This window comes from Eufriesea mexicana, unplaced genomic scaffold, assembly GCF_001483705.2.
Source record: "Eufriesea mexicana isolate 0111107269 unplaced genomic scaffold, ASM148370v2 scaffold11014, whole genome shotgun sequence".
Taxonomy (NCBI): Eukaryota; Metazoa; Arthropoda; class Insecta; order Hymenoptera; family Apidae; genus Eufriesea; species Eufriesea mexicana.
In genome coordinates this window covers 20045-32037 of record NW_016918645.1, presented here as the reverse complement: position 1 = coordinate 32037, position 11993 = coordinate 20045, and the positions used below count along the sequence as shown (strand labels likewise).

General features: G+C 43.1%; 2 protein-coding genes across 2 annotated transcripts; both read right to left on the bottom strand.

Annotated features, from left to right (window-relative positions):
* Positions 1-2956: 2956 nt before the first annotated feature.
* Positions 2957-4754, bottom strand: LOC108553537 (piggyBac transposable element-derived protein 4). The gene is given in 3 exon segments (XM_017908477.1): positions 2957-3403; positions 3406-4140; positions 4143-4754. Coding segments are annotated over 3 exon segments (1794 nt in total).
* Positions 4755-9123: 4369 nt separating this feature from the next.
* LOC108553536 (uncharacterized) lies at positions 9124-10881 on the bottom strand. The gene has a single exon (XM_017908476.1). It carries the CDS (start codon positions 10879-10881, stop codon positions 9124-9126), a length of 1758 nt encoding a protein of 585 aa, XP_017763965.1.
* Positions 10882-11993: the final 1112 nt, after the last annotated feature.

Sequence of the window (11993 nt, the reverse complement as noted above, 5' to 3'; positions counted from 1 at the left end):
GTCTTCTTGTTCACGTAGTTTCACTCACTCACTTGTGATTAACAATAGTAATCTACACAGAGATTGATATCACTTCTTCTAACACACACGACTATACGCGAAGGACCAAGAGTAGGTCTCCGTAGGAAGTTGGATCCGGCTCGAAGGACCAAAAATATGTAGCGTCCTACGGTATCGAATCCCTTCGATTTCCAAGAACGCTTATCACGCGCCAATTTAATATTGCGTGACTAGTTGAAATAATAAGGATCCAGATCCTGTGTGGTCGAAGAGAGTGTTTATTTAGTGAAAAGTGTAGAATAGTTATATTGGGACGTTAACGGAGTACCGTTTCGAACACGCGTTTGTATGTGCAATTTAGATGTTTGAAGGATTGGTGCCGAAGACGAACTGACTGGTCGATTCCGCTGCACGTCCCGTCTCGTCGTGCTCGGTCCAGAGCTTTGTCCAGCCTAGTTCTGATTGGGTAAAATAGATGTTGGTGGTGGAAAGGTAAAGAGTTTTAACTGGACAGAGGGTGTGACATAAGGACCTTTGGCTAAGGAGTAGGAAACTGTCAAGGAGCCGACTTCTGATGGTCGATGACGTGATTTATAAGTGTCGTCCGTCCGTCGCTTGTTGGGTCTGTCACAAGTGGGTCCCATCTGTCGCGTCTGGTTTCTAGTAAAACACCTAAACTTCGCTTTACCCTTGTACGCCCAATCCGCTAGAACGGCGTTGAGGCACATCGAACCTCCGGAATTGCAGTCGCGGTACAAAACACAAAACAGACCGCTAGGCCTGGCAAAAGTGCAAGCCCCAGAATAAAACCATGCCATAAACACGCTCTCCGGGACGGAACAGGCCTTGTTGCACTGCGTGGATATAAATGAGCTCCACGCGGAGGGGGCAGCGTTGATATATTTATGTTGCCCTTTTTCTCAGTGTGCCGAATCTTCACGAGACACTGAGCACTTAGGTGTGTAATAAAGCGCAGTTTGCCTGGGTTGTATTTAAACTTTATTACACGATTATAATTTGCGTATGTGTGATTGGTGTGTCTGATGTATCGTCTCCGCCTCTGCCGTTTTTCGTCTTGTCTTTCGTTTTCCGTTTTCTGTCTTCTCATTTTCTCCCAACTTACCGTCTTACGTCTTCGAGTTCTCGTTCACGTCCGATGTGTCTTGTCCGAACTCCAAGACCGTTTGATGTTCTCTGTGTGAATTCTCGCTAACGTCATCCGATGTGTTCTATTTGATTTCTCCAAACCGTCTTATGTCTTCGACTTCTCACGATCGTTTGATGTCTTATTTTATAATTTGTTGATCCTCAAGAAGGACGACGAGGCACACCTTCCAAGTATTATTGCCGTCGCAACATGCCGCCCCCCTTGAACGATCAAGTTCAACTGTTTTGTGTGTGTATGTTGTGTGTTTTGTGATGCTATGATTTATAATATAATGATGTAATTACATGATATGTTACATATATGTTGTTCTTAATCCTATGTACATTGTTCGTAAATTACACGACTGCTTAATTTTACATGACTAATTAATTTTTACATGATTACTTACACTTATGCTAACTATGATTAGTGTTGATACCTGATAATATGATTTAATATACACAGCGTTCATAAATTACAATTACAATTCGGAATTTTGATTACAGTTATAGATTATAATTACGCTTATCGGTAACGGTGATAGACATTTCACCAAACGTTTATATTCACCTTTCGGTGTTTTTATCGTTACTATAACGATATTGTCTTTACCCGGTCCGCAGTAATCCAAGTCCGATCGAGGATAATGTCTAGTACAATTGACACGATTTTTTGGGAGCTCGCCCGTTACGCAATCTATCGCTACGGGCCTGGCTCGTCGGCAGGTGTTGTGTTTAGGTATAATACGTCGTACTGCGTCTCTAACGTTTTGTAGTTCGTCTGATGAGAATGTATCATGTCTCTTGCACAATGCAGTATTTGGAAATTTCAGGCGGTATGCTGTTACCTGTTTTAGTTTTGTAAACGGTACGAATTGGTGTAATACGCGGCTGTTTGTGGTTTGTGTCGTAAACGTTTTTGGGGGTGCGTTTCCGATAGCCCCGTTAGGTTTTCCATTGTTGCCGGCCACTGCTCGTTTTCATAATTAAGCCATGAAGGTTGTCCTGCCATAAACTGTTGTCGAGGTCGTCGATAGCGGTTAGTCAGCGTGATAATACGTCTACTGGTTTGTTTCTCGATTTTACAGGGGAATCTTTACATGGGAGTTGTACCGTGTAAGTGTTTGTTCGTGTGTCGCGTTTCGTTACTGATTTATCGTGTGTTTCGGAATTTGACTCTTCTTCAGATGGTAATTGATAGGATTTTATATATGTTTTACTTGTTTACCACAACAATTTTACTTGATATTTGGTACACACGATGTTCGTTCTATTAGATGTTATTGAGAACTAAAACCATAACAGCTCACACCGCACGTTCACGCTCATCCTCACACAGACACACTCATACCTGCATACATGTAAGATTGACGTTGTGGGTGGATAGGCTAAAGTAATGTTGCTTTCTTTCTGAACCCTTTGAGTACTGAATACTCATGGCCTATGCGCATCGTACGGATGGCGCGCGGCTGGCGCTGACGATCGCCGGGGACTGAATACTTTTTCGCGCGGTATGGATTTCGTTAACGGCGTATGACACTTTATAATATAATATACAATCCAATTACTATTCCGTTGTCTATTCCAGATTAAATGAAAACATTTTTATTTTCAATATATACTGTTTACTCACCTGGTAGAATTTGAAATCCCAGTAATTTAATAATTATAATGTATTTGGATATTTAAAAACAGAAAATGAAACAAATCATAAGAAGGATTATATAATCATGGAAAGGCTTCAAATATATATATTTTAAGAAAATAACATTTAATACATAGATATTTAAAGAAGAAACAATAGGAAAAATTAATAATTCATTTGCGTATGATAAATCTCAAAACAAGTATCAACACATAATCCGACGTCGCATTTTTTACATTCATATGGTGTATCCTTCCTTCTTTGCTGTCTTCTACAGACAACACATTTCCTTCTTGCCGATTTTCTCTCTGCATCTCAAGTTTTTGAAGGGAAATGTCTCTCAGTCGAACGAAATGGTAGGCTTTCTACGCTACTTTTGCCACCACCCGCTTGTTTTCTATTTTGAGGGTATTTTTGCAGAATTTGTTTGACTAGTGACAGATGAAAATTGTTATATTTTAATTTTTTACCAGTCACACGTTCATACAGGACATACGAGTTATGTGTTGAGATGTCTACTAAATGGAAAAAATACTTCTTATACCACTTTAGACATTTTCTGCATAAATTTATTGTACTTAGAACCATGTCAGCGCGATCTACGCGGTAAAAGGGCTCATTTTGATGTTATAATCTGCAACACATTCTGGTTTTAACTTGGGCGATCCTGTAAGACAATTTCTTCCACCAGATTCTATCATTTTCGGTTCGTGAGCACTTGATAACACCCATACATCTTTTCTATCTCGTCACTTCAATGCCAATAAATTATTTGTACACCTGTAGTCAAATTTCCCTTTTGTCAATTTTCCATCGATATGGGGCATATCTTTTCTGTTTTTCCGTACTGTCCCAAACGCATTAGTTTTATGTTTATGAAGTACATTATACAAATGCGGGTTTGTGTACCAATTATCAGTTATCAATGTATGGCCCTTTCCAAGATATGGATGTAAAAGTGTCATAACAACATCTGCCGATTTCCCAATGGTTGTAGAATTATCTACAATATCTGTATTTTTTCCGGTATATACTATATAACCTAATATATAGTTTGTGGTGCAGTCGCACAGGATAAATGACTTTATACCAAATCTACTTATTTTAGATGGTATAAATTGTTTATAGTAACACCGGCCTTTGAATAACATAAGGCTTTCGTCAATGCACAAATCTTTGTACGGATAAAATGACTGTGAGAAAGAGTTCTTCAGAGTATCAATTATTGATCGTATTTTTATCAATGGATCATCACTTTCTACATTATTATCATTAAAATGCAACATTTGCAATAATATCATATATCTGTCTCGCGCCATAGTTCTTTGAAAAATATTAGTTTTTAACATCGGTCATCGGTCGACCAATACTCTTTTAGAGCCAGTTTCTTCACCCGCGGCTTTAACATCGTAATAGCTAAAAATCCGTACATCTCACATATTGATGTATCTTTCCAAGTATTGATACGAGAATACGTTTTAAATGTAGTATTTTCAATAACAAATTTATAATAATTGTTCGTCTCCTCGGTAATATGTGAAATTAACCTTTCCGAAAAGAAGAGTTGAAAAGCATCCAAAGGCGTAGCTTCTGGAGTTAAATTTCCTTTTACTCCAGAATTGTTGTCGTTAAATGCATGTAGTGTGGGCTTGAAATCGTTTTTCGACCATGATAACGTTGGAAGCACTTCATTCAAGTCGAATCTTTCTAAATTCGAATTTGAATCTAAATCATCCTCATCGGTAGATGTGCTAAGTATTCTTTGCCGTTTACTGTTCCTTCTACATCTACTAACTATCCTATTATTTAGGCTATTTTCTGTATCTTCCGAATTTGATGACAGTAGAACATATTCGTGTGGTACCTGTATTTCGTCATCATAACTGTCACTTAAATTTGCCATTTCATCCAAGTCGTCATCGCTGTCGTTTCTTGTAATAATTTCCTTAAAACTGGCACACATTTTTAAAGTATGAAACAGGAGCGAATATCAATATGAAAATTACGTGCACTATAAGTTCAATACGACAATATGCCAATGCAACAATTATAATTGTACGGCGTGACAGAAGAAATGAGTTATCAGAAACCAACTGAAGTGGCGTTTAAAACAAAATTTCGTTTTTCATCGTTACTAAGCGACGTTACTAAGCGACGAGGTTTTTTTTTTTGCGAGTGTTGCATTGTTCCCTGATCATTTTTGCCAGGCGCGTATTTGCGTCCATAGTCTATATCGATGGCTTTCGCTGAACGCATATGTGCGTCCATAGCACTCAAAGGGTTAATAAGATATGTTAATAAATGAGGTCCGCTATCACAAATATTCATATTATCTTAAATAGAATTTATTAACAGTACTATTATGATGAGATCTTCTCATCTACGGTTCTCGATGACACTAATAACTATGGATTTATAAACACCTTAATCCGCCGGAACATATTTACTCTAACACCATGCTGCCAGTCGCACGCAAGCATGAGTGACGTAAAGCGCGCCTCGCGGCAGTTTTTCCAACTACTCTAGCTTAGCGGGCGACTCACACTATACACGCTCATTTACGTAGCAGTGGTCAAAATTATACATATTTCAACAAGATACAATAAGCTTATACTTATATTATCGGCTACGAAACTAGATATACTGACACTATTAGAAACTCTTAGACCCTTGTAATAAGCTTATACTTATATTATCGGCTACGAAACTAGATATACTGACACTATTAGAAACTCTTACACCCTTGGAGACCGTGAAGGACTGTTGAGAGATCGCTAGAGAGTCTCTCGCCCGCGCCCTTGTACCCTTATTTAAATTATTCATTCGGTCCTCATCTATACCCATGTTCTCTCTTCTCAATCGGTCGGTCACGTGTTCTAAACACTAAGGCGCATTCATAGACTTTCACTCGTTTATCGCATTCGGCTCTATCATAAACATCCTTTACATTCGATCCTCTTGCACGCGGTCACTTTCGTTCTAAGTCCAAACACACTTACCATTCTTTCAGGGCTGCCCTTATATTTCATTCCCACATGCATCCTTAGTCGATAAATAAACACAGGACGTTACCGACTTACAGTGGAATAAGTATTCGTGTTTCCTCACAGTAATGCGTTTTGTGAACCGTCTTCCACTTCCTAAAACCTTGCGATTTGTATTTGTGTTTGCCTGTGTATTGAGTTGAACGCAAGGTTACAGATACTAGAAGTTGTATTAGCTGAATTAGGGAGTGCTCCCGTTACCACCCAGCCTAATTTAGTTTTTTGTAACGTAACAGCCGTATCTGTTAATGAAAATTGTCCGATTGGAAGTAGTTTGAAAAATATCTCGACCCCGAGCAGTTCATCAATGGGGCCAGGGTGGTAGAAGTTGGGATCTACTAAGAGTATGTGGGACGGTATTTTTAATTCGTCGGCGTATATTGCTCGACTGGGTACCGTGTCACAAATCCGAGATACTACTAGTAGGTGTAATTTTGCAGCGAAAGAGTTTAATCTTGATTTTATAGTGGTGTTCACGGATGTGTTTATGGTTGAGAATACTTGATTTATATCGATTACCGGTGTCTTAATTTCATTGCGAGGGAGACCGAGTTGTGTAGCTAGTTGTTCTGTAATGAAATGCGATTGAGCCTGAATCTGATAGCACCCGGCAGGTGCGGAAGGATCTTTGACTGTCCTCAATTTTGATTAGTGCGGTCGATAGTAGTGCTTCAGAGGGTACATTTACGAATGCGTTTAGTGTTTTTGTTGTAGCCTGTGTGGTTTGACTTGGACCTTGTGCTTCGATCTATAATAATGTATGGTGTTTTTCTCCGCATTTTCTGCATCCTATAACGAGACACTTGTCCGTGTCGTGATTTGCACGAAGACAGTTATGGCAGAGTCCTGCTTGTCGTATTATGTTAATCTAGGTATCAAGGGGGTATCGCGTCATTCCCTTGATCTTCATGGTCGCATGGTTTCCCCCCGAAATAATTCGTCTTCGTGGTTGTAAGGCGCGAAGATATCCCGGTTGCGGATGGACGGTTCGACGCGACACGGTATCTCGTCGACTTAACGAGTAGATACGAAAATCGTCTCGTTGATTTCTTTGTACGCGTTCGATGATCGATGTTCGCTTTCGTTTAACCGTTCGGTTTAAAGTTCTGTCTTCGACCACGTTATGATTCCAACACTTCACTCTCCGTTTTCAGAGTTTCCACGCGATGGTGGAAGAAGTGGGATGACACGCTGATTGGTTGTATCCAAAAAAAAAAAAAGAATTCCAATCAGTGTGTTCCCTCGAGTATCACCACCACCCTCCATGCGCCCTTGGCGCGCCTTCTCTTGGAAGAAGGGGGTGATACCTGGGGTGCATGAGGGTTTCAAGCGCCCGGCAACGCTGCGTCCCTTCATCTGGGAAACTCCGGCGAACATTGACCGCTGGTTACGTTAGGTCGCGTCGTTTAAAAATTCCCTTTGGAAGAGACGAGTTTTTGACATGAAATTGGCTATTGAGCATGAAATGAAAATTAAAGTTAAATTCTAAAATGCATGCCATAAAGATGTAAAAGTATAAAATGGAATTGCTGGCAATCAGTAAAACGTTACGCTCCAAAATAGCCTTAATATCATGACTCTGTCATAAACAGGCACCCAAAATCCTCATGTATTGTTCCGTCGCGTTGGTCGGAACATGCTCCCCCCGTTGAGCGACCGTGTCGCTCAAAATTCGGTGGCGTTTCGTGATGCTGCGCTGGGTTGTTTTTGGGGAGGTTCGTCGGTAACGATTGGCAGTAGGGCCACCTGCTTTACTTTACGCTTGTAGGTGCCCTGGTTGGTCCGTACGGTGACCGCTCGGATGACGTGGTCCGCTCCTGGATGCACCTTCTCGACTCGTCCGAGATGCCATTGGAGCGGCGGAAGATGTTCATACTTCAAGATGATCAAGGATCCTTCTTTGATCTCGTGCGAGCTCTTCGTCCACCTCGTTCGAACGTTTCATTGGTGGATATACTCCTCGTGCCACCTGGTCCAGAAGTGCTGTTTGACCTTCTGAATATATTGCCAATTTGACAACCGGTTGCTGGGCGTATCGCTGAAATCGATCTCGGGCATGCTCGTTAAAGAAGTGCCAATCAGGAAGTGGGCAGGAGTTAACGCGGAAGGATCGTTAGAGTCGGACGATAAAGGAGTTAGCGGACGGGAGTTTAGAATCGCTTCGACTTCGATCGCGAAGGTGTTAAATTGTTCGAAAGTAAACAATTCTTCGCCAACGACTCGTTTCACGTGGTGTTTAAACGACTTCACCGCTGCTTCCAATAGGCCGCCGAAATTGGGTGAAAGAGCCGAAATGAAGTGCTACGCGGTGGCCTTGTCTGCAAGGAAGCGCTGTACCCTTTCGTTCGTTCGCAGCGTTTGGTATAGCTGGATCATTTCGTGATTCGCGCCTACGAAATTGGTGCCATTGTCCGAGTAGATATTCCGACATACTCCTTGCCGGGCCATGAAACGTTTCAAGGCCGCGATGAACGCTTCGGTGGTCATATCGCCGACGACTTCGAGATGGACGGCCTTCGTCGCGAAGCAAATGAAAACGGCCACGTAAATTTTAATCCGATTACGGTTTCGGTGTCGTTTCTCCTTTATGAAAAAGGGCTCGCAATAATCGACACCACGATTCAGAAAGGGTCGACCTTTGGAGACGCGTGCCGCAGGTAGGGTACCCATTACGTAGTTTACGGCCGGTGGATTCACACGGAGGCACCTGACGCACTGACGGATGGTCCGTTTGACCGCGTTTTTCCCGTCAATGGGCCAATATTGCTGTCGCACGTTGGCCAACGTGGTATTGATGCCAGAATGCTGTCCTTCCAAATGTGCCTGACGTATGATCAGTTCGGTAACGTGATGATTTTTTGGAAGTACGATTGGATGCTTTTGATCGTACGATATTGTTGCGTTTTGTAGCCGACCTCCAACGCGAAGCATTCCCTTGTCGTTCAGAAAGGGCTGCAATCGAAGCAGACGGCTCGTCGCGTGTAAATGTGTTCCGTTCCTGAGATCACGGATCTCACGATCGAACGCGGAGGCTTGAACGAGCATCAAAATGCGTTCGTTAGCATTCAAAATTGCCTCGGCGGACAGTGTTCCCTACCTACGAGCGCTTTTCTTGAATCGGAGGCAATACGCGACGATTCTTTTTAATTTACTCATGGTTGAAAATCGATTGAGTATCTCGTTGCCAAGAACAATGGTGGTCATGAAACAGGCTGGTGAACGGGTTTCCGGAACTTCTTCGGCAACGGTAAACCTTGGCTTGGGCCAGTCCGCGACGTCGTTGGCTAGCTATTTCGGTCCATGACGCCAAAGCGAATTCTTCAAGAAATCCGCTGGTGATTGTCCTCGCGACATGAGGTCAGCTGGATTGCCATTGGATCTGACATGATGCCACGCTGCGACGTCTGTTTTTGTTTGAATTTCGGACACTCGATTCGCCACGAACGTTTTCAGCGTGCATGGTTCTCTTCTTAGCCAGCTCAGGATCACCGTTGAATCGGTCCAGAATTTTACGGATTCAAAGGGAAAGGCGTTGATTTCCCGAACGGTTGTAAACAATGATGATGCCAAAAGTACTGCTCCGCACAGTTTCAATCTCGCGAGGCTTACGATTTTAAGGGGCGCGACGCGGGATTTGGCACATAACAGGCTCATTTTGATTCGGCCGCGTTCGTCGATTGACCGTATATATAAGCAAGCACCGTACGCTCGCTCGCTTGCGTCGCAGAATCCGTGTAATTCCAGGCTCCGAATGGCCCGCTGACAGACATGGCGTTCGAATGATGTCTGATTTAATTGCTGTAGTTCGTTGACGTAGGTGGTCCATTCAGTGTGGATGCTGGCAGGTAGCGATTCGTCCCATGTGAGTTTTAATCTCCAAAGCTGCTGCATCAGTATCTTCGCGGTCGTGATAACAGGTGCCAGCAGACCTAGGGGGTCGAATATCTTCGCGATGGTGGACAAGATTGTTCGTTTCGTTACTCTTGTATCGATATTCGGATCCACGGAATAGACGATGCGATCGTTGTGCGCTTGCCATGAAACACCAAGAGTCTTGACCGTTGCGTCTCCGAAGTATTTGGTGTGGATTTGAGCTTCTGGAAGTCCCGTTAGGAGCTGTGGTTCGTTTGAAGCCCACTGTCGAATATGCAATCCACCCAATCCGAGCAATCGTATTATTTGCTCGCGTAGAATCGTCGCCTCGTTATAAGTGTCCGTTCCGGTTAATAAATCGTCCACGTACAAATCGCGCTGAAGAACAGTTGCTGCGGCTGGAGCATTAATCCTTTCGTCGTCCGCTAGTTGGTGGATGCTCCTGACGGCAAGGAATGGTGCAGAGGTCAATCCGAATGTGACGGTGCCAAGTTCGTACGTTCTGATTTTGCCGGTGTCGTCTCGCCACAAGATTCGTTGATACCGACGGTCTTCGCTTCGCATAAGAAATTGTCGGTACATTTTCTCGATGTCCCCGGTCAGGACATACGCGTGAGATCTGAACCTAATCAGATGTGCGAAGATGTCGTTTTGAATGGTCGGTCCCGTTAACAGCGTGTCATTCAATGACAGTCCACTGCTGGATTTGGCCGAACCATCGAAAACGACACGAGTCTTGGTGGTCGTGCTGGTAAGTTTGATGACCGCATGATGGGGCAGGTAGAAACCCTCCGAGTCGCGTGGTTCCACTTCGCTCATGTGCCCTAGGTCGAGATATTCCTTCATGACGTCCGAATATTCGCGTTTCAATTCCGGATCTCGTTGGAATTTGCGTTCTAACGAAAGAAGGCGGTTCAGGGCGCGCGATCGAGATTCGCCGAGTTGCGTCTTCTTTTCATTGAATGGAAGCGCGACGATATAGCGACCGTTTTTATCTCGCCTGACATGATCCCGATAGTGATGTTCACTTTCCTGTTCCTCTGATGAGAAATGCCGCGTCTTTGACACCTCTTCCAACTCCCAAAACCTTTGAAGGTCGAAGGTTGGGGTGGTAAGGAATGTTCGCCGTTTGTTCTGCGTGGTCGTTGCTAATACGCTCCCCGGATGATCCATCCAAATTGCGTTTTTTGGAGGATCAAATCAGGTTTATTGCGAGAGAAAAGACGATGCTGGCCGATGCTGAATGATGCCAGTGCAGGACCCGTGCCGATCAACGTATCCACAGGTGAGGGTCGATGAAATTGTGGATCCGCGAGCTTGATGTTACCCGGTATCGCGAGTCGCGAACGGTCGACTTGCTCATCCGGCATCGGTCTGGCGATTCGTGGGATTATGAAAAACGTCAGTTCTCGTTTGTAGCCGGAGATTCTAGATTTAACAGTGGTTGAGACCAGTTTGTTCGCGATCGTGTTTAATTGGTTCAACGCTTCGATTGTCGCCGAATTTTCTCTTGTCGGGAGCCGTAATTTTTTCGCGAGTAGAGTCTGGTGTTACGTAATCTTGTTGAGAATATATATATAAAAAAATGTCGATCAGATTGGGGATCGGACTCTTTATTCCTTTAATGATTTAGAATGTTAGTGATATATAATTATAGCTCGTTCGGGTTTGAATCAAGACTGTCTTCGGTGTGGCCTAGCGTTGCTTTTATAGGTGGTCCTTTCCTTTGCAGTTTGTAGATCGGTGCCGTGTGCAATGTGGGCCGGATATAATCAAAACTGTCTGGAGATAGGTGTCGTGTGCAATACTTCTCGTATATGATTAGGGTTTGTTTAATTTCAAGAGTTCGTCGAAATATGATATACAGCTTGGAGTGGCTTTCAAATGTCACATACCCCCCTTATTTGATTGAATTTGGTCCCTCAAATTCGTCGCTTCAGAATTGACTTGTGGAATGTTGCTCTTCTGGATTCTATGGTTACGTTCCTAGAGAGTCTTCTTCGAATGTAACGCCTGGACTGCTGCTTGTTTCTAACATCGGTGTGTAAATGTTGATCGGTGGTGCGGTTGCGGGTGGCGGTGCCTGAATATTATTACTTTCAGATCCGTTCTGATTTTTCTTGATTTTACAACATAGTATGTTTATACAGAGTTTGCCTGTAGATATTTGCTAAGTCCTAATTTATTGGTAAGAAACAATCCAATTATTGCACACTTTTCCTGTATCTGCGCCAAACCCTTCTGGAAGATACATATACTCTTCCTGATCTGAATCCCAATACAGG